The following is a 25,159-nucleotide window of genomic DNA, read 5'->3' as shown; positions in this document are numbered from 1 at the left end:
TGATAGTTTTAAAAGTAAACACCGCTTTTTATGTTATAAACGTCAACCAGATTTGAAACACCCGCACTTGAACTTCTTTAAATGTTAATCAAAATATTTACAATAGATCCATTAATTATATGATAAAGCTAGTAGCTAATAAACAATAATAACTAAGAATCATCGGAAATAAAAGGTGTGTCAACATGAAAATGATAATATTTTAAAATACCTCGTATCATCCGCGACGGATGTGATTTATCATTAACAATATAGAACATTTCTTAAACAATACTCAGGTAGGTGTTTTATTTAATAAACTTCTCTGTGACCGATCGTCTCGTAAACTTAAACAATTATGCAGCAAACGATTCACGCTACAGGTAAAGGAACCCAGTAAATTGAGGCTAAGTCTGTACATAGAAGCCACGGTACTAAAACTCGCTTCTTAATTGACAAATGTTTCCGTCCCAGTTACCTAAGTCCTATTTTATTTGCTTTGATAAATCTGAAAATAAGACATTTAAGGCCGTTGTTTCTACGTCATAATAAGATAGGAAACTTCGTTCTTATAAAAATACTAGCTATCGCCCGCGACTCCTTACGCGGTTTTAAAAGAAAACAAAATAAGTATTCTTTGAGACTATGTTCTACAACTGTGCCAAATTTCATCAAGATACGCTGAGTCGTTGCGAAGATACCTTCCAACAAACATCCATCCGTCCATACATCTAAACATTGGCATTTATAATATTAGTAAGAAGTAATTCATCGAACTGCATTTTGATTACTTCTCAATTGTGTTTGTAAAAATGTAGATGAATTATTTTCCTTTAAATCAAGAAAACGTCGAAATGTCTTAATTGCTGAAATTGTTTTGTCATGAATGTATGAATTCCAATTGTATCTTAAAAGAATAACATCGTAAAATTTATTCAAACTCCGTAACAAAGAAAATGACATGATACAGTTGACTTACATGTCGTTTAACAAGTTTGAACAAGGCTAAAGAATTCTTTATTAAAAATGATACGAATTTTCCAATAAATGTTTTCAAAGAGGCAAAAAATCACTTTTGCCTCTTTTCATAGAAGTCGTCTGGTCGCATAAAATAAGGAAAGAATTTATATGAATAAATGTTTGAGCAATGAACGCGTGAAAAATTCATCCTTTCGTATTTTCATAGCACAGCCAATCCCAGAGGATCGGGAAGGGTTCTCGTGAAATTGCAAAAATTTCTTTTCACAACCGCCTCAATGGACACTTGTGAGCTCGAATGTACCACGCACACCTGTATGAACGGAATACATTGTTCTTCTCACATTCTTGTACACTTCAAGGATGTTATAACTCATTCACAATCTTGTTTAATGCTTTAATTTGATTTTCAATGACAATGGATGAAGGAATTCATAAATTGCCATATCACATTTGTATTCAATACAGTTTGTGTTTATTACATTTTATTTTACAGTATTATATTGGTAAAGAAAAGTGCACATGTAAAAGAAGTATGGCTTACTCAAGTATAGGAAGTGGATTTCAACCTTTCGCTTGAAAAAACAAATAAAACAGTTTTGTATTCATTCAAACTAGGTTGAAATGTTAAACTTAACATCATCATCATCATCAGCTCACTATACGTCCCCACTGAGTGGCTCGGAGAATACCCTAAGTTAAGGATGATTAGGCCATAGTCAACCACGCTGGCCAAGTGCGGGTTGGTTGACTTCACACAAGTCTTTGAATTTCTTCTCAGATATGTGCAGGTTGCATGACGATGTTTTCCTTCACCGTAAGAACGTCGGATAAATGTACATATGTAAATCGGAAATCGAAAAACACATTGGTAAATGGCAGGATTCGAACCCAGGACCTGCAGATTGCAAGTCAAGTCAACCACTGAGCCACCGACGCTCGCTGAGAAACTTAACATACGGCTTGATAAATTCTAAGTAACTATGGTTTTACATCTAGCCTCCTTTTTAATTTTCAAGATTTATTAATGGATTTATCACGATTTTTTTTATTTTTTTTATTTGTATACGTCACATGAGTTACATAAAAAGATTCGTAATAAGTACACGTTTTAAAGATAATCAAATCACGTACACTGAAATTACTTCAATGAAGCTTGTTTATTCAATGTAAATTATTTGACCTCAACCCTATTGATTAATTAATTAATGTACGCGCTCTACGCATGCATTAGTAGTCGTAAAATGTTTATTGATTACAAAGCATAATACCAGACAAGGATTATAATCTTACTAATATTATAAATGCGATAGTTTTTTATGGATGGATATTTGTTAGGAACTCTCTTCGGAACGGACGTAATCGCGGTCGACAGCTAGTTATGAGATAAATCCAACAAAATTCAATACTTGTATAGATTAAGTTGGACCTCTAAGGAGGACATAAGTTGTCGGAATAACACGGTCAGATGATTTATCGTTGGTGTCTGAGACCAATATCTTCATTACAAACATATTGTTACCTCTATTTTGTCAAAGATTTGACCAGGATGACGATATGTTAAATAAGAATAAGAGATTTTTGTCTCGGAAAACTTTACCGTACTTCAAAACAGTGAGCAAAATCTTTGAGTTCGTGTCTTAATCTTTGGATAAAACGAAAAGATAACGTGTATTTCTGTCGCATAGCCACTGTTGTCTCATATTATCGAACATTATTGTATTTATTAATTGCAAAACTGTTCTTGACTTTCCTATAACGTTAAATTAATTGGTATGTCAGTCAATTTTACTACAATGACATTACTGAGGCAAGCGTGTCGCATGACGAGCTATTCTCACGTTCATTTAACACAAATATTTAAATTTTAATTCCAAATGAAGTCTGCAAAAAAAAAGTTTACGCCTAACTTTTAAGTTTGAATTATACTTTGTAAAATCCTAAATTAAATGTTTTGCATAAAAATTTAAAGATTAAAAAAATTGTTGAACCGTTATTGAACTTTCCTTTGAGTTGACCTTCGCGGTTATGAGTTTCAGATAATTTATCGATTTTTAGGAAACCAATTGAAGAACATCTTTTTTTTTCAATGTGGCAAAGAAAACATATAAATATCGTTCGCCTGTGTTTATTAAAAAGAACAGACGATTTCTATTAAAATTCTAGTATACCTTATAGTTTTTGTAATGAGCTCAGTCAGCCGTCGGGCCTTTACGCTACTTTCACACGAGCGCTGCACAGTAACACAGTATAGTAGACTGCAGTAACACTTTCATTGTTGTTGTCACACATGTTGTTGTCTCTTTTTTTCCAAACAGAATGTAAAGGATGACAACATGTGTCAATAAAAGAGTCATTCTGAAGTTGAAGCCCACTGTTACTGTCAACAGTACACTGTTTACAATGTTGGTATCTGTTTTGTCAAAGAGAATGGTAAGGGATGACAACATATTGACACAAATATAAATGTAGTTGTGTTCTTGGGTTTCTTGCGTCAAAACAAGAGTAATACTGTTTGTCTTACTGCATGGCCTTACAATTCTACCCTCATGTGAAAGCATTAAGAATAATTACAGTGCCGTCGCTGTCAGGTGCCAAGTGACAGCTTTTGGAATTTAATAATGCGAAGATCATTGTCAAACGTTGACATTTTGTAGGGAATTATTTAGGAAACTAACTTAATGACAGACAGTTTTCGTTTAATTCATAATCCTACTAAATATTAGTAAGCAATACATAATTTTATACTTCGTCAAAATATGAAGGTTGAATTTGAGTTCCCGTTTTTGTTATAAATAAATATCATTAAATTTGTAACCGACTAGCTTTGCTGTCGTCCGAGGCTCCGTCCACGCGGAATAAAAAAAAACTTAATAAGTAGTCTATGTGTCCTTACAGACTATATTCTACATCGGTGTCAAATTTGATCAAGATTTGTTGAGCCATTCCGGGATACATTCTAACAAAAATTCATCCATGCAACTAAATTTTGGCATTTATAATATTAGTAGGAAATCAAACAGCAAAGTGATTATAATCTAGTGTCAACTGTATTAACCATTATATAATAAATATCATTACAAATAAAATAAATTGGTGGAAAAAAGCAATAAGAATTTCCGACCAAAGAATATTTCCAGCCATATTCGCCCTTTGCACTTTTTTTCACAAAAGCACCAATCCTTACGGATCGTGGAGGGTTCTAGAGATATTGCAGAAATTTCCTTTCACCGTCGCTTCAATGGCCACTTGTGTCTGATACCGCTTCCTCTATTGCCTTACTATATTTATTTTATAAGAAAGAAGTTTGTAATTTTTTTTTAATTTTTCTTAATGTAGAAAAGTTTTAAAATATGGATAAATACAAATATTTTTATGTTTTCTTATCATTTTTACGTAAGTTTTAATAACCTTAAACAAGAATATGTACTCTTGAATTTCATTAATTCACCTGAATATAGAAGACTATACGTAGCCTGCGACTTCGTCCACGTGGAATTAAAAGAAATGTAATAGTTAAAGTCTATGTCACCCAACGATAGTATAGCTTTCCAACATTGAATGAATTTTTATATAAGTTAAGTTGTAAAGGAGTTCATTCATTGCAAACAAACAAATAAACAATCAAATCTTTCCTCTTTATAATATTAGTATAGAAAATGGGAAATATTGAAACCTAGTTTAATAACTTCTTTAGTAATTAAAAGCCATTTTCTTGTAAAGAATGTGGTACATATATTGATTTTAATTGAAACCGTCGCCTAATAAAAAGAACAGATAAAATTTTCCTTCATTACTTCACTAATAATATCAGAGACAAAATATAAAAATAAGGCAAATAATATTAAATAACTCCACGTGTATCATATTATTATAGAATTATATTATGTTAAAGGAAATTTATATCGTAAAGGTATAATATCTCGAATATTATTTGTGACCCCGTAATAAGATTTCTTTCACATTTGTCGTTTTTATTTGAAGTATCAAACGTACAATACGGTTTCATGATCCGATCACATTTAAAATACGACTACTATAATAAAAGTCCGTTTGGAAGTTAAAACTTTTAATTAATTGAATAATATTACAGTGTCGTACGTAATCAATACATCGTTGGTAGGACAGCGGCAGCGTTCCGGCAGTCGTGCGCGTACGCGTGTTTACAAAGTCAAGGCTCGCTGCTAAGGGAGCGGGGAAACTACGGCGGGCGCGCAGCCGGCGGATTGTCGGGACGGAGGCGGGGCGCGCTCAGTTCGAGAGGTGGCGTGCTGTCGACGCGGTGCTATACTACTATTCATTTCTCCCAATAAATGTTGTGGACTGTATCACTGTTAAAGCGGTGTATAATTAATCGTATCTTACCCTTGGTTTCTGAGGTCAAAATTTGTATATAAACATATCATCAAAACTGTTATTATTTTGGACAAAATAGAGATTTCAATGTGTTTTAAACGGGGATTTTGATTTCATAAACCCACGGTTATACTTATAGAAGGTAAGATGACATATTAACTACTGATTTGATATCGTACTAAATAATATCATATTATTTGATGGTAAAATCATGTTTCAATCTATGAAAGACAACAGAAGTTTCCAACAATTTCTCCATCAATCCACGTCAAATTATTTTGCTTTTACAATCAATCACTGTTATGAAGAAAACTTATAAGGTATTTCTAATAAAGTTTCTTGGTCTTGTAAGTACTCTGCTTAAAACTTAAACTGGATAAGAAGAAATGGTTAATAAAAATATTTTTATAGGTTTTTTTTCTATTCCCTGGAATACGCCATATAAGTTTTGTTGGACTGTAACCTTCTGAACTTACTCTTTTATAAGTTGTTTAGTACTTTAAAATAATAAATATGGAACTATATTTTGTATTTAGAATTAAATTAAGATATAAAAAGGTATTTGTTAATCATTAACGATATGCGTTTCGACATATTCTTTCGAATTTGAATAAGATGTATAAGATTTGTTGCATATAGCAAAATCTACGCCCGGGATCACACACAATTTTTGCTGTAGACTGTACAGATGTAATACGAATTTTAGCGATAACATTACGATACTTTCTCGCAAATTTTCGTGCTAGGCCCTATCTACTACCACCCTTTGGTAGTAGATAGGGTTAGTTGTTTGGAATCACGTTATTTCTTGAAAAAACTACTTTGTGAGAGTGAGTGAGTGAGATTGTGCAATTGAATTGAGCAGGTCAAGTCACCTGTTACAATAGCGTAGCTCTATTAAAGTTTTATGAATATTGTACTCTTCCATAAAAAATATATTTTTTAGGTCAGTACTTTTGTAATTAATTCGTTTGCATTCCTTTACTAATGATAAAGCTACTAAAAATAGTAATAAATAACAGAAACAGTCTCAATCCCTCAGATTCTCGAGAGTTCTAGAAAAAATGCAATAAATCGCCTTTTCATCATCGCCTAGCGATTTCATTCATCCTATTAAAAATGTTAACATAAGTGGTAGCACTTGTGCCAATGAATGTTTTATGCAATACGTATAAAATTTAATTAAATGCATTTAACTCCCAGATTTAAAAAAAAACAAATAAATAGCGCATTATGAGAGGTGTTGCATAAACACCTCCCAAACTTTGTAAAACTTCAAAACTCCCACAAATATAATTATAATTCTGTCCTGTATTTAATATTTAGTACAATCAAAAGGCAACAAAGAATATTACAAACATATGTATACTCGTAATTATACTAAATAAGCCGAGTATTGAATTCAAACGATTCTTATACGGAACGATCAACCTTGAAAATACAATTTGCAAACGAGAAGTCCGCATACATTATTTAGAAGCGTATATCGTATTACTCTGAGTTTTCGATTGCTACGACAATTGAATTCTTGTCTCTGTTCAAAAACAATGAATCAGATGATAGTAACACTGCAGCATAAACATTTAAATATATTTACAATCCAAAGCCAATATATTCTCAACATATATTAAAATGCAATAGCATGATGGCCCCTTAGTTATAGAATATAAGTTTTGCTATTTATTTAATTTAGGCGTTTTATTAACATGTTTAATAATCCAATTATGGTATTACATAACACAAATAATATGTTCCTCTCGTCTTCTTTCATTATAAGATAGGTCGTTCTTAATTACAGGTACAAAGAAGGTGATTAATTTGTGGCACAAAAAGACTACGTCTAGTTCAAAGTTAGGTTTAGCTCAAAGCAGATCGATAATGACCCAGATTTCAGGTAGACTTCTAATTTACAAGCTGTTATTTGAAAGCCAGCGCGGCGCGGCGTTAACTCGGGTTTAACGAAAATTATGGAATCTATTCTGAAATAATTTGTTTCATAATACAAGATGTGTTATTAAACCAAATAAAGGTACACATAAGTTTTGCATACTGCCAGTGTACTGCAGTCAGTATGGGATCATTGAATCACTTTGAATGTGGCAGTAAATTAAGTAAACAAAAGTATAGTTGATAACAGATGTAAATTAAAAAAATCTTCAGGGATGGAGATATCAGTATAATTTCGTAAAGTTTTGTCAAAAGATATCTGTAACGGCTTTTAAAACGTTTATTGTATAACTTTGCTTTCAGTCGACTCTTGGCAAAGAACTGGGCCATTATCTTTAAGAATATTGTCGTTTAATTTGGTTGTGTCGTTTAACTTTTTGTTTTTATTAAAAAACAAAAATAAAAGTAGCACGCTTCGTGCCTAGTTACATTAAATTGTATATCCTACGTCCCCAGTTCGAAAGAGCAAAATATTTAGTTCTAGTTAAGAAATTAAATTTGTCGCAGACTGAGTTTGCTATTAGATAGTTTCATTGCTAGTTTCGTGACAAGAGATGTGTTTAGTAATTAAAATGTAGTCAATCTTACTAATATTTGGCATATATGTAGAACACAGTCTGGAAGAACACTTAGGCTACTTATTATTGTTTTTTAAATCCGTGCAAACGGAGTCGCGGACGGCAGCTAATTTACTATACACGACTTTATTTTAAAAGAAGAACTTTTAGAAGTCTTCAAGAAAATACAGCACTGATTTTTTTTTAATTTAAATCTAGCCGCTGACATATCAAACATTAAATTGAAATCTTTCAAGGGCGGTACGAACATGCGTAATATCGTGAATGTGTTATCCAAGCATTAAATATTCATTGTCAAGTACACTACAAGGTCACATTGTAATATTCCAACGCTTAATGAAATGAAGTATAACGTACTTGCGAAGGTCGTCGAAAATTATCTTAATGCACTTGTCGTGTTCTTGTCTCCCGTGGATAAGGCTTTTATTTACATACAACTAGTTAAACTGATATAAAAACGGCTAAACACTCACGTCTAGTCCGGTGGCGGCACCGACTAGTTTCGCTACCATACCAGTACCACTCATCCTGATGAAGGGCCCCCGATGGGCTCGAAACTAGTCGGTGCCGCCACCGGACGAATATACGTGTTTAGCCGTTTTTATATCAGTTTAGTATAATGTCTCACGAAAGTTTGAATAGTTTAATACACAACTAGTTGTTATCAAATATTATGTCAATTTAATCTTACACAAAAGAATTTCCATATTTTAACGTACCATATATAAACTGCATTTTGCCAAAACACACTTTCATAAAATACTAATGAAAAATGTGGGTTATAACATGTCAGTGTTGCCAAAACAATATTCTCCTGTCACTCGGGATTTTTTTATAATATGACTATTGCCGAATCATATGTTCAAATTCATATTGTTATCCCTGTTTATTTCATAGACAACGAAAGAGAAAGAAACTAAAGGACGACAATATATTTTTGAACAAGTATCTAGTACATTACCGTTATTGAATCTCAAATAATTATTCCATTACAGAAGTTATTACATTGAATAATTATAATGTCGCAAAGAAATGAAATGTTTGATCTTTTGTCAAGCGTACAACATAGGTCGATTAAAATCCTGTGAAAGAAAAGCTCGCAGATCGATCAAGTGTTTTACATTATTTGACACCCACGAGATAAATTTTTACGAGACGTCATACAGATGTAAAATATATATCATTGAAGTTATTACTATTGATCCGACTTTACAATATACACACTTCTACTCCTCAGTCGAATGCTATAAATTTTCATTCAATTCCACAAAATGTAATGTTTTGCCACAGAATATTTTACACTACGCTCTAACTTTTAACATCACTGCGTTGTCTACCGTTTCAGCCAGTATCCTGTACCTTAACCTTTTTATTCTACTAGCCAGGCTATAATCCAATTTCACAAGTATATTCTGCCTATATGATTTGCACCATTTCAGTACTGGTAGCAATTAAAATTTGAAACACTAACTATTATATTTATAAAGATACAATTAGCCGACAGTAATTTCAACTGTCACATTCAAATTGGAACAAAGAAAAAGCTGTAATTTCCAAGAAGTCACCTATCAAACGGTATTTCTAGAAATCAGTGTTTAACACTCATACAATAATAAATTATTTCTTAGTTTTATTACGAATAATTAAACATGACGATGTGATATATCAGTGTTTGCCATCGCTTTAGTCTCTCACAACACAAGTAACATGGCTTTAAGAGTAGACATATATACTTGTAGATTGTACGAATCACTTCAACCAACAGGTGGAGTCTGATATTTGAAAGCTTTTCCTTGAAGAAACAAAAGTGATTTCTTAAAGTATTTCTTTCATCGTTTATTTGTAACTTATAAAACTGACATAGTTAAAGCTTTATTTCAAATTAACAACCTATTAATATCATTATCTAAAGCCGCACAAACTAATTGCTATAACGAATGGCTCCAAAAATTATTAAATACTATGTTATAATTAATGTGTTAACGAATTACCACAAATTGATCGTTAAATTAAGCTTTCAATATTCTATCGAAATATATTTTGATTTATAAATACATATTTAAATGTATACTAGGTATATAATTGGTAGCCAATGTTTTCTTCCAAACTATGTTCATAGAAATCCTTACAACCCTTACGGACCTTCAAACAACCATCCATCCATCTAAACATTCGCAATTTATAATATTAGTAAGATGATTTTAGGATTTGTTTCTTTAACAATAGAAAATAGTTATCGGTTACGTTATTTAACAGTTATATTTATCGCTATCGCTTATATAAGTTAACGTTGTGCAGTAAAAGTTATTTAAATGGAAGTAAATTACGAGACAAGCTCCGACTTTTAAATAGCAAAGAGGAAGACTTAAAGACAAGACTTTAATTAGAGAAAAACTTGCATTTCTACTTAATTTATTCTTTGCTAAGTACAAGACGACAGGCACTTTAGTTCTTGAGTAGTAATATTTATTTATTAAAAATCTTTGACTAAGTAATTTTTATATACTTTGATGCTATCAAATAAGTATAATTTTTGTATTTCTAGTCCACTAGCTGTCGCCTGCGAAAGTAAATAGTAGTCGATATTCAAACCTACTGATTATGCATGTAGAATTTCATAAAAATCGATCAAGCCGTATTAAAGGAAGATGGTAACTAACATGTGATACGAGAATTTTATACTGAAATACTGGTAGTTCAGTGTTTAAGTTTAAAGATTATGTTACGGTACGACATGAAATATTTCAGTTTAATGCAAATTTGAAAGCCACAAACTGGGACCTCTAAGTGGTCTACAATGTTTAATGTTTATGCTTACGTAAAGTTTATAGCAAGGAAATGAGGCCCTCGTCGGTTAAGGGCCCTATTTCCTTGTCGGTCAATCGATATTGATATTGCCAGATCCACAGCATTAAGCATTTATGACATTCGTTATGGCCAACCGCTGTTAACTAAGAACAACGTCTACAGTTTAAGTTCTTACGCCTTGGGAGTTGACAACGTAAATGTTCCATTTTAAACATTGTTCTAGTTTCACACGAGGGCACAGTCAAGCGGAGTACTTATCTGTCTTTCCACAATCTTTCAAATAATAGCAATACTGTTTTTATTCTAATGTTTTGCCATAGTGTGAAACTATTATAAACATAATTTATCGACGGCTATAAATAAAATTGGATAAATATTTTGAAATAAAGCTTTACATACTAAAGTGCTTTGCGTTTGGAAACCGTTTTCTAGTCATACACGATTCACAGATCGCTCTACTTGCATCTAGTTTCTAGACACTATTAAAGATCTGAGTTGAGTAAATGGGTATTACATAGGTTTTGAAAATGTAATTATTTATTGTAAATTAAATAATGTAAAGTAAAATAAATTAAATTCACCGTACAACTGTGTAAAAGTACGTTGCGTTCCGGTCGTTCAAGAACATTGAATGGGGAAGTGCAACAAAAACTAAACAATAGATATCTATCCCTTGTCATAGATCCTGTAAAGATTCAGGTAGAATTTTATAAACACGCTTTCGAAATTTCTTTGCGATATAAGTATAAGTAAGCACTACCTAATATTAAGATGGGCTGTCCGTTACTTCGCGTGGAACTAGTATATAGGGAGCTAGCCTGAATCCTGCTTTATTTCACGTTCACTGGTTGGTTTTGATCAGTGGCTACAGCCCAGTGTATCTACCTCTACCGAAGACGATCGGCATTTGGCACAGAGTGCGTGTTTGAGAATCTCACCACTAACGTCGAAGTTACTTTGACAGCCTTTTGAATAAAACTATCGGTGTAATTGTATTTTGACTGATGTTAAATTAATCTTTGACTGTAAAAAGGGTCTTGACAGACGGACGGACAAAATGATCCTATAAGGGTTCTGTTTTTTTCCTATGAGGTACGGAACCCTAGTAAAAAGTATCTAATCAATAAAAATGTAAACGTCTGATTTTACATATTTTGTAAAAACTATTTATTTTATTTAAATCATTATTGAGATAGTGTTTTCTAATTTTTTTTAATTTTTAGGTTCGTAAATTCAAACGTAAACATTTTAACTCACAACTAGACGGTAGACAAAAATATTTGCGTGTAACCTAAAATATTATAATTCTTTCTAGTGTTGCGGATCTCAAAATTAGGCATTGTATCGATTAATATGAAGTTCTTATTCCCCCTTTTCCAAAAAAAAAAATAAGTGATAGCAGAAAATTACATAAAAAATCGTAAAACTTTGACTTGAAAACTTTTTATACATCATAAATGCACGCTGATGTGACGTCACCAAATTAGATCTTTTGTCGTCGTAAATTAGTGGTGCAAAAATGGATGTCATAGCGGTCTCCTACGGTTGTGGCGAGAGCATTACTCACATCGCAGAGGGCGGGGAGAGAGCCCCGCGCCGCCTCTCCCCGCGCCCCGCACTTGCCCAAATTTACACACATTTACAATTTTGAACTAAGCCGTAGCCCAGACTTGTGTCCGAAATATCAACAATCAATTTCACAACTCGTGACCAATTGTATGTTGGCCTTCCCGAGGAGACCTGGACATCCGACAGACTGTATATGAACAAAGTAATTCAGTTGAAAACAAACAAAAATTTTGATATCGTGATTTAGAACATTCTTTCAAAAAACATGTAGGGAAAATAAATGACTGGCATTTTTGCTATAATATATAAGGACAAGTTAAAGAAATACCTTAACATGTAATTTTAATAATTAAAATAAATAATTTAAAACTTGAATGGAATGAATTGAAATGTTAACAATTAGAGCGACATCTATGAATAATGAAGAAACAACTTGATATTATTATATACTTAAATTTTCTCTACATACATTTGTAGTACATTTGTAAAATCTATCAAATTTTATTGTCCAATTTTAATATGCGTTTGTATATTCAATTCAAGTAAAAGAATCTTTGACAAAAACCGGATATTTACTCCTAGCAGAATACTAATGACAATATGTACGTAGTGATAATTGCCGTTTCAAAAGTGTAAGGAAAGTTATGCTAATCATAAATTAATACATACTACACGCTGCTATTTGATATAATTATAGTGTTCATTAAATATGAATTATCTAGGTTTAGGTGTGTTAATCCCTGATAGAGATTTCAAGTCAAGATTAATATTTTCCATTACGAAGTCTGGCGGATTTTATACGTCAAAAGAAATTTATTAATTCAAACTGCAAATGGGAAAATATTTCTATTATTCATTTTCACTGTCTTAACGAGAATTTCGTTCTTATATTTTACGTGCAAGCCGATTAAAAATTTATTTGGAAATGAAAGTACAATGCTTAGATGAAATAAGTAAAGGTGAAATGTGAATTGTAAATTGTATTTCCTTGTACCAAACAGAGTTTATATTTTAAATTATTTTGTCAGAATAAAAACTCTTTTTATAAAAAAAAACTCATTTTTTCTTTGATGATTATTGTTTTGTTATTATTTTTCTAAAATAAGATAAGGATTATTTTATAAATCTTCGTTTATATTTTAAAACGATGTCATTGAAACAACTTCGGACATCTTTGAGAAGATGGCCCTCGTTAACTCGCTTTCTTGTCGACAACGACACTGCGACATCGGTAGCAATAACACCGCAATATTTCTTAACAAGACGTTTACTTCGCTACTAAACCTTGCAACCTTTATACTACAACTTAAATTTAAATATAATTTCTTTAAATGTTATGAGTGGAGTAAAACCTTCCATTCATACTAATATTATAAATGCGATTGTTTAGATTAATGGGTATTTGTTTGAAGGTATCTCCAGGACGGTTTAATGGATTTTATTGAAATTTGGCGTAGATCTAGAACATGGCCTGGACGAACACAAAGGCTACTTATTCAGTTTTTTAATTCCGCGCGGACAAGGTCGCGGGCGACAGCTAGTAATGAAGTAAAAAGCCCATAGTAATATGTACGCAGTATTTTATTGCAAGTGTAAATATAAAAGTTATACTAAAAAATACTTGCATCTTGAGATTGTCGTTGACAAATGAACACATGACTCGAAACCATATAACAGTCGGAAACATTTTAATTACTATATTAAAAGCAAAGATATCATCACTTTTTGAATCTTTTTAGGCTTTATCTCATATTTAACCAGAGCATAGTCAGGCCAGGATACTAGTTATTTATAACAAGACTTGTTATGTTGAGGACACGAGTACGAAACTTTGAACATAAATAGCGAACACACGGATGTGTACTCTGCTCGCTGATTAGAAAAGTTTGTTGGCGTCGGTCAAGCCAAATGAAAGCTTATGATTGTTTCAGTTAATGTCCTGAAGTTATAGATTTATTGCGCTGTTTATCTTTTTTATTACTTAGGTTTTTATAACATTGGGTTTTTGTGTACAGTCCGTATCATTAGCGGTGTGCTTTTATTAAAAGTGGATAATCGCCAGCGGACGCCACTGTACTTACATACGATAACACAATATTTTGAGAAATAATAAAATTATTGAAAACCTTAACTGATACCGTAAACAGAAGATATTTGAAATGCGTTTTTTTTCGTAGAAAGAATAGGATGTGAATAAATGTAGCAAATAGGAATTGTTTTGGATGAGAATTTCGAGGTCATATAAATTTTTCAATTTCTTATTTCATCCGTATATTTCGTGACTTTGCCATCATGATTTAGTTTGAGCTTTACCTAGGACATAAAAGGGGTCATAGCCTCTACATCGGTGGGTTTGAGTGCTAAGCACATCACTTTTCTCATCAAACAGCGCATTGCCCTTTGATGCCAGTTCCATACCTGAGAGTACTTCACATCTTTCCAAATAACACACGACCAAGGCCGTGCTTCCCGTGTAGAGATGGACCCCTTACATTGTATCGAATGAAAACTAATATGTATCAAATAAAATTGGAAATATTAGAAGCGTGTTTTAGAAACTATACAGAAAAAATAATTGCATAGATACGGGCTGCACCCAGGTAGTTGTACAAAAATCAGGGTGAACTTTACAATAGATCCCTACAGTGACGTCATAAAGTGCATGTCTATTTTGTTCATATTAGCAAGGAATTAAAACTATTAAGACAATGGAACAGTTATAAAACTGTAAATCAAATGGCTTTCCTTGTCCATACTGCGGTATAAGTTAACAAATATTTAAGTTTTTTTTTTAATTCCACCCGGACGGAGTCGCGGGCGACGGCTAACCTAACTTACAACGGTTAGAAATATGAGGTATACCATGCTGGCATAGAATTTTCTACAAAAGGTTACTCGATCTTGGCCATTAATAGACGGAAATGAAAAACTTAAAGATATTTTCTGTATAAAATAAAATTCTAAGGTAAGAGTTGAAATTAAAAAGATGGAATGTGACAATTTGTATTTCTTCTTTGCCATGTTTTCCTGGTAAAAAAATCAATTTATTGCCGATATTGAAGTTGAAAATTTATATAAAAATAAAAAATTTCATATTAAATAGGCAAAGAATCTACCTGATTGAAACATACATAACATGAATGCATTTTAACGGATCGGATCTTATTATAAGTATGAATAATGAATGGGTAGGGACTATGTATAAAATCGTCCCCAAACGGTCCTTAAATAACCCAAATATTTTTTAGTGATCCCTGCTAACCAAACTTTTCAAACATATGTACCTGACCCAACAGAACCGTACTGGGGATAATACCCTGGATATTTTTATAAATTCCGCTATTTTAATGATAAAATTAAAAAAAAACCTTTGATATTGCTAACAATGTCTATTGGCTACAGTAATACTAATGTTTTTTAAAGTCATGAACATTATATAGAGCGTAATATCTTTTTTAGTAATCAAAAACTTAAAAATTAGATAAAATAATTAACATCTAGCAATGATAAATATTTTAGTTACTAGCTGACAAGCACCACTCCGTCCGCGCGGATTTAAAATAAATCTTAATATATGCCAATTTTTTTTGGAATCCATTCATGCATACATACTTCCAAACATTCGGATTAATAACGTTAGTCAAATAGTAAGATTCCTAATGGTATCCCTTTCTATAATTAACAATCGAAAACCATTTTTTACTCGCGAAATTATTGTGATAAATAAAATATACTCATAAAATTAGTATTTTGTGTAAGGGATAATCTTAATCCAGGTAGCAGAAGTAAAGATCTGTCGGCCTTTCCTGGATTTGCCCGAATTTCCCGGAGGACTAGTCCGGGCCTGCCCGCATCCCTTCGACCTTCGAATAAAATAAAGCCCATATAGAGCGGATCGGTTACCTGTATGGGGTAGTCAGTATCCTTACCAATTCAAATTTCCATCAGCTACCTAGTTTTGGGTCTTGGGGCAAGTAGGTACTGGGACCCTAAATTAGGTAGTTGGTGTTTCGCGAATGTTACTTACGCGTTGTACTTCGTAGTGTAAACTACTCGTATTAAACATGAATATTCAACTTTTTTTATATTTTAAATTATATTCAAACACGAAAAGATTATATAATATAAGATAATTTGTAAGTAAAATATTAGAAAATCTTGTATCAATTTAAATTAAGAAATTTTAACATTTTTTTTGTTATAGATCTATATAAGAAGATAAGTGACATGTGACGATCCAAAATGTTGAAGATACAAATGTTAGAATCGATCGTGAGCAATGAAGCCGATGAAAATCAGTCGCCGCAACACAATGGGTGAGTCAAAATAAATTGTTTTAAAAAAACTCGAAAAAGTCCCGATAAATAAACAATTTTTATTGAAATAATTTATTCAAATATATATAAAAGTGTTCTTTATATTGTGTTTGTCTAAATTAAAAAAAAAAATACATTTAAGGAAATGTGCCTGACCACGGGTTTAGAAAAAGCATAATTTACGATAATTAGACTACATATTAAATATTTTAACATCAATAGTTATTAGATAGTCATGGAGTTTCAGAAATGTTAGCCCTCTACAACTAACCAACTAATATTTTTACGTAATTTTTAACTTCTTAAAACGCAATCTTTCCGCCGTCGAAAGAATAACTAACAGATTCTAATACTACCACAAACATCGTATATCACCGGACAATACCAAAGTTAAAAGGAAAGTTTAAAATTATTTACTAAACAATTTTAATTAATGTGTAAAACTTTTCCCATGTGCGACAGTTCACGTTTGTTGCCGAATTGTTTACATAACAGAAAACCTACAAAATGCTGTTTAAAATAGTTTACTTTTGATTATAAAAAAATCTTGTTTGTTATTTAATTATACGATTAAAACCTAACAGTAAAAGAATATATCAGTCTGTTATGAGTTAAATAACAATGGTTATTATGTTGACGTTTTTATTTATATTCGTTGAGGGTTTTTTCTTTCCTCAGATGAAATAAAACATCTAATAATGTGTTTTATTCGATACGTAATTTTTCTGTACTAACGTTCGACAGCGATTTCGTCAACGCGCTATTAAAAAAAAAGTTACTCCCGCATATACGCAGCTATCATCCAGTTAAAGTCCCATCAAAATCAGTATAGCTTTATCGGATACCCATAGCAAACGCGGCCTTACGGAAAGACGGACAGACAGACGGACAATAAAATTAAGTGACTTAATTTTTATTAATTTAGAGAACGTAAAAAAATTACTAATCATATATATATATACTAGCGGACCCGACAGACGTTGTCCTGTCTACACGTCTTTAATTCGAATATTATTTGAAATTTGATACTGCGATGGTAGCACCGTCTGTCGGATCCAATGTAAAACATTCCAAAATCAACAACTACTAATAAATTAAAAATTAATTAAAAAAAACATTGTCCAGTGGAAAAAAATTGTGAATCTAAACCTCTCCCAGATCCCCATGAACACACATAAAAAATTTCATCAAAATCGGTCCAGTCGTTTGAGAGAAGTTCAGTGACATACACACGCACAGAAGAATTATATGTATATATATATATATAGGTATCACAGACATTTCTTTTAATGAACAACAAAAACATCTTTTATAAAATATTAGAGCAATATAGTCATGAAGTATTTTATGATATCATTTGTATATAGTAAAAGAAATAAATCTAACTTTATGGTCCATAATCCCGTTGTTATGTATAAGATCAAAACAACAAGCTATGGGATATTTTACATAACGTACATAAAATACATAGAATTCTAAAAACGCTCTAAGGCGACGTTTGTGATCGTAAAAGCTAAATGAAAATACAAGTTGGTCGCCGCCGCGGCGTCGCCGAACTTTCGATAAAACAAATTCGCTTACATCACTAAAACAGGGTTGACACAGTATTATAACTTAGCATAAATGGTTTATGATTTATAAAAAAAATGAAAAGGCTCTAAACTATCGACCAAACTATTTTAGAAATATTTCTAAAAGTTCAGGTTCACTGAATTTACATTCAAAACTCAGAGCAAACATTTCCAAATCTAATTCTTGGACTTAGTTAAAACGTTTGTAATCAAAAATCTATACAATTTTTTTTAATTATCATATTAGTGTATCTAAACGTATTTTGTTAAATTTTAAACTTTTTTCTTTAAGTTCAAGTAAACTTTATCAAGTTTCTATTAACTGGGACTGTAGATTATACCTTTCTCTTTAGAATTAAAAACTAAACTATGGTGACGACCCTTACTTGCATAAGGCATCTGGCAAGCTGCCAAATACAGGATCGAGGAAGACTATAATGAACCAATTGTAATATACAATTCTTCTAAGAGTTGTTTGTCCGGAACTCATACAAACATGATTACCGTTTGGCTTCTATTATATTATTAATACGAATGTATAAAGAACCTAAAATAGGACTGAGACGGAACTTTATAATAATTCATTCTCTAACGAAATTTGTTATCATTTTCACTAGAAAATAATATACAGCCGGCTTTTGTACTATCAAAAACCGGCATACGTCATTACATAAAAATATTATAAATGCGAATGTTTAGATGGATGGTTGGATATTTGTTTTAAGGTATCTCCAGAACGGCTAAACGGATCTCGATGAAATTTGGCAAACATATAGAACACAGTCTGGAAGAACATATAGACTACTAATTATGTTTTTTAATTCCACGCGGACGGAGTCGCGGGCCAAAGATAGTATTACATAAAAACTCCTTTTATAATCAAGTCAACGTTCATTTTGTCACATAAATAAATTTGGACAGTTAAAGAATTTGGGAGCAAAGGGTAGTACTTCGTTTGTAACATCACAGGGAAATAATAAATAAAACAAACAGGTAACGAGGTACACCCGAATGTCTTTTCCAGCATATAAAAGGGTTGGCGTATTCTTTGTGAATGCCAAATCCGCATATTTCGGCGTAACTAAAAGTCTCAGCGGAAATTTCCTCATCCATCTGTTGACAAATGTAATAAACAGATGTAACGGGCTATGGAATAAAGCCGTTAAAAAAAGAAAGCATTTTTTTTTCAATTTATTAATATGTTTTTTTAATAATCAGAGTTCTTGGAATTGAAAGTAAACAATGCTATTTTGAAACTTTATCATAACTAGTTCTAAACTAATAAATTAATTACTTATGATTCATAATTTATACTAATTTGTACTGTTTATCACAAATCAACAAATGACCGTTAGAAAATACTAATTAAAACTTACTTTATATCAAACTCTACAATTTTTACTCGCAATACATATAAACTTATTGTAATTTTTAATTAATTCTACTTAAAAAATAAATCGAAACATAACTATATCATATAAAAACAAGCAACAGTAAACTACAAAAGCGTTACGCACACTACAGTTATATACACACACACTGACAACTCCCCCTTTTAGTATACGTAACAGTCTTCAGGTAGAGACTTTTTATATACTTCGTCTACATCACGCTATTATAATTTATCCTGAAGTCTTCTATATATAAGTTCAGAGCCTGTAACAGCTACGTGGGAGTCCGAGTATACACAGGAACCAGATTCGGGAGGTGTCTGGAATATTTAACCTCTCTTTGTATGCTGTGCGTGCTTTGCGAATTTCGTTTGTTCTTAATTAGGACCAACAACACCACTGTGTATATGCTTTGACCCCATTTTAATATTTTTTAGGGTTCCGTACCTCCATAGGTTAAATACGGAATCCTTATATATTCACTTTGTTGTCGTTCCATCTGTATATCAGACAAGACATTTATTTAGTTAGTAATGTGTTCGTTAAACTTCATGTCTTAAAGTGAAATTTAAGTTTTGTACCTATTTGTATAACCTGTTTATTGCTTAATACTTCAACTCTTTTGTTAGGGCAGGAAAAAAAACGGCAAAAGAAAAAAAACATTAATCACTTTCTTTGAATTTAATAAATTAACCTAATTAGTCATAAACAAGTTGTTAAGGAATAAAATAAATGAGCATTAAGTAGGTAATTTAATGACGATTATCGTTTTCTAAACAAAGTTTATTTGTAGATAATCCTTGTGAATTCCTAAGACCACTTATTTCAGGCGACTTAAAACTTTAACACTGGTTTCCGAGAATTTATAATAACAATCCCTTTGTCGGTTAGTTATAAATATCTTACTTTCGGACTTAAAATAAGGCTAATAACAATCTAAGCTATTTAATTAGTGAAACATAAAACCTACTTACTACCCTAATGGGACTAAACGGAATAACAATTGAATAACACTTAAATCGTAAAAATCAGTTCAGTGGTTTAGGCTACCTAAGTTGTAAAATGGAATTGGCATACACATAAAGCTATACATAAATAAAAACATACAACCGCGTGAAGAACATTGCCATTTAAATTACTAACTGTCGGTTTCTAAGACCAAAATAATACATAAAACATCGCCATCCCTATCATTATTTTTGACAAAACAGAGATAACAATATGTTTAAACGTATATTTCGGTCTCAGAAACTCACACTACAGGCTAGGTGTAAAGTACACACCTTTAAAATGCAAATGTTAACAAAACGCACACATACACAAATGCTGTGAGCACTTCAGTCTTCAGGTATGTCCTTTTGACACAATACCCGTATAAGTCTACATCGCGCTATGAAAGTTTATCCTGAATTCTGTATATAAGATCCGAGCCTGTAAAAGTTCTGTGGGAGTCCAGTGTACACAGAAACCAGACTCTCTTGATGTCTGGAAGAGGTATTGCTATGCGTGCTTTGCGAATTCCGTTTGTGTTTATTTCAGGTAACTCTGTGTATACGCTTTGACCCCATTTAATTTTTTTGTCTGTTTGTTAAAGTTATTAAAATTATATATCATAGAAAAAAAATCTTAAACGAACATAAAATTTTATTTCTATGTATCTCGTGACTAAGCAAATTAGGTTACGTTGGTTAAAAGAAAAAAAAACATAATTTAAAACATAAAGTATACTTTAAATTTTTTCCTCTTAGGTTAAAATGCACGGTAGTGTATATTTGCTATTTTGTTTCAGCAGGCGTTATCGCAATTTGGTTTAAAATTTCTAACGATTTATCAATATTTGTAAAAAGCAGAAATATATTAATAATTATATTTTTTTTTCAAATAAACCTAAACCAGTTTTATATTGAGTAAAAATTTACCCATAATACTATCAACGTTTTCTTCGTAGTAAAAATACTTCAAGAAGTTCAAAATGTAAAAATGTTCTACATTTTAAAAAAATAAAATGATTTAAGATTCAAAAACACAAAGGTGCATTTATCTTACATTTATTTCGTTAAAAATTCTAAAAACGATCATAAACATTACACAAAGTTATAACAAATTAGATATTTAAAATATGTAGAGATTAAAATTCTGTTTCTACATTTCGTTTGTTTTGTTATCATTTCTACAATTTCTTGATTAAATATTTAATTACTAAAGTCAAGATATAAAATGAGTCAAAGTGTATACACAGTGATACAATTCGCAACGCAACGCTACATAACACAAGAGAGGTTAAATGTACCAGACACCCCTCAGGCCTGGTCCCTGCGCATACTCGGACCCACAGTACGAACACAGTCCATGTATTATATAACACAGATCTACAAAAACTTTCATAGCGTGTTTCAGGACTGTCTTTGTTGTACATACTCAATGTAGAGAAGCGATTTGTTTACAGTGGTGTGATAACATTATGCCTAAATATAATTTATGCCTATTCAAGTATAAGTAATTCAGTTTAGTATTTTTATTATTATTATTTATTAATTTTTACTTTTTAATAATAACGAGTTATAAGAACATTAACAGTAATATTTTCATTAATAAATTATGAGTAATAAATAAATTAGTAACCAGACCAGTTGGTAGATAATTTCGGATTATGATAGAGCGAGAGGTAAGACATTCCAGGTAGTAAAGGTCCACTAAATTACAGGATCCATAAAACAAGAGCTATCAATATAAATAAGTATAAAATTTTCATGCGATTGAATGTATAAATACCGAAAATTAATTTCAGTTTTGTAATTTTGTTTTTATAGGATTAAACCTAAATGAAGACGAACTAAAGAAGATCTGCAGGGGTGTTAACGATTATACAAAAAAAAATTGAAAATTACTTTTCTTTAAAAAAATGTAGAGATGAAGAGCTAAGTAATAAAGATGTCAAGAACGGTAAACAAGTAAATATACAAAAAACACAATAAAATTGTACATATTAAAAGTAATACCTTAATAAAAGTGTAAATAAATTTTATGTTAAAAACATTTTCTTAAACATCCTTTGTTCTAAAAATAATTGTCGTCGTTTCCTAGAAATTTATATCAATATGCTATCGCTTATAAAAGCCAACATTATTTTTTTATGTTAAAAAACCTTGTTATTATATTTAAAGCATAAAAACAGAAAGTTAAATTCAAGTATCTTTTACTTTACATTTTTTTTAGAATTAAAAGAAATCACAGTTTAGTGTTGTTCAACATTGAAATGTTGAAGTGCAGTTTACAAACTGTTAACATTCTTTTTTATCTTTTCTGTGAGTAAATGTATCTTTTATCTTTATTGTTGATATAAAAATAATAATTTCCGCGTACCCTCATCACAGGTATCGGCTGTCAAAGGCAAAAGCTTTATTAAAGCGTTGCCGATAAATAGAAAATATCATTTACAAGATTTCTCGGCTATATTTAGTATAAAAAGTGTTGAAATGTTTCATAAAAACACTTTTTATGTACATACATAATCAAGTTATATTTTAATTAAATTAAAAATTCAAATGCAATTTTATTTTCAATTTTGAAAAATTCAATTGTTATTCTCTAAAATACCATTTTTGTAAAGTTATATTATAGCATTTTATTTTATAGCGTGATCGGTATTACGAAATAAAAATGTTTTCATATTTTTGCTTTGAGTACACAGAATATTTTTTCCATGGAAAAAGTTTGAATAAGCATCTCGAATAGTTGGATTTTTATTGAGAAAAACTCTTAATTGACGACGCAATGTCGTATGTTTGTTGATGCGGCAACCATTGCGATCGCATGTCGAACTATTTCTCGAAAAAGGATTTATTTTTTAACATAAATACTTTTCACAATATTGAAAATGAAAAGAAAAAAATTGTAGTCGATTACAGCAATAAATTAATTGTCATTTCCTTTATTACAACCAGTTCGTTTCTGAGACCAAAATTCTCAATATCTTTGACAAAACAGAGATAACAATGTGTTTTAAACGGCGATTAAGGTCTCCACTAACTACGGTAAGTGCCACATCTGTTTATGATTGAAATTTTTTATGAGTAATTTATACCACACTCATTAAGAAAATATTAACGAGTGAGGCAAAAAGCTTTACGTGCTGATATAATCATCATCAGCTCACTATACGTCCCCACCGAAGGGCTCGGAGCCTACCCTAAAGTTAAGGCAAGTCAAGTGCTTGACCACTGAGCCACCGACGCTCCTTGATAATATAATATATCGTTAGAAATTATTTTCCTATGCAAAAATAAATGAATATGCAGTGTTTCTGTCAACAAAATTCTTGCAGTATATTTTGGTATAAAGAAGTGTTAACTTTTACGAGCTTTTGGTTATTCAAGGTATCTAACTTTAACAAAAGTCAAAATATGAGTATGAAGACAACTTCAAACTTTCTGCTTTAAAAGCTTTTCAGCTTGTATTTTGAAATATTTTGATACAGTGTGGGGATGAGTTTATAAAAAGTTTTGTACTAAAATTGTATACTTACAATAAATAATTGAAAAAGATTTTTGCAAAAATAAATAAATATTTAAAGTGAATTGATTAAACACAGTATATTGTATTATTGTGTTGTTTGATAATAATATTAGTCTACTACTACATGCCCAATTATGATTGGATTTATTCTATTTAGTTTATTAATGATTACTACACATTGTTAGGAAGAAAATCCGACACTGTGCCGGTGTAATGGCGCAACACTAGCCTCACTAGAATATCGACGTTTATGTCCCCTCACAAATTTTTCTGACACTTGACTTTGTAACGAAAGCGCGTCATTCGCGTCAAAGTATTCTAACAATAATGTCTAAAAAGATTTAAACTTCATACACAACTTAATTAAAAATTGAATTGATCGCAATTAACGTTACCTTAAACTTATGACTTATTTAGTCGAGGTCCTACATAAATTTCCAGTTAGTTGATGACTCCTAAATCTCACACAAATCCTACTTTAAGTAAGATTCGCATGATATCCACATCCAACCCTTATATCAAGCCGACACATTGTATTAATCCGGACCTAACGCCAGTTTGAAACTATACTCGTATGTGTATTGTTCAAATGTTACCAGCGCATAAATGTCACATTACTTTATGAAGTTCCCCTTGCTTTACAATTAAGACTTTGGCTTAATACCTGACTTGTTACTCCGGCCTTACTTAAGTGACGGGTAAACGTTAAAGCCATAAATTAAATTATACGGAAGCCATCTTGGATTTAGTTTTAATGGCAGGTTTGTCATTATTTTGCGATTATTTTTAATAAGTTTTTTAAATAAATATTTTTTTAGATTGCTAAATTATTATGAGCAATATATGGTAACAAAAATGACCCTCGTCTCAATACTTTTGATAAAGTTTCATCTTTCAAAGTAATGGATTTTGGCTCATTATAATTGGTCGCTTCAATTAATGCTTTTGGTACGGCAGCTATCATTAAAACTTCTAAGACCGAATGCAACGGGAAATCTTATGAAATGATTGCAAAATATGAACATTTAGTAGGAAATTACTAAGTAATTAGTTACTAGTAGTTGCCTGGGACTAATTGCACGGTATAAAAGAAACTCATAAGTACTCAAGTAAACTCATCTGGAGATAAAGAAACCGTCATCAAATTCATC

At 31.4% G+C, this 25,159-nt stretch overlaps 1 protein-coding gene across 1 annotated transcript in view; it reads left to right on the top strand.

Moving 5' to 3' along the window:
• The window catches only part of RapGAP1 (Rap GTPase activating protein 1), a 192,600-nt gene that overhangs the window by 29,253 nt on the left and 138,188 nt on the right, over positions 1-25,159 (top strand). Inside the window, exon 2 of the mRNA XM_013324625.1 lies at positions 16,420-16,531. Coding sequence (XP_013180079.1) covers positions 16,458-16,531 — 74 coding nt within the window. The 5' untranslated portion in view covers positions 16,420-16,457. The remainder of the gene's footprint in view (positions 1-16,419; positions 16,532-25,159) is intronic.

Source organism: Papilio xuthus, unplaced genomic scaffold (genome assembly GCF_000836235.2).
Source record: "Papilio xuthus unplaced genomic scaffold, Pxut_1.1 DF824992.1, whole genome shotgun sequence".
NCBI classification, from domain to species: domain Eukaryota; kingdom Metazoa; phylum Arthropoda; class Insecta; order Lepidoptera; family Papilionidae; genus Papilio; species Papilio xuthus.
The sequence above is the reverse complement of the archived record's forward strand: the minus strand, read 5'-3'. Positions and strand labels throughout refer to the sequence as shown.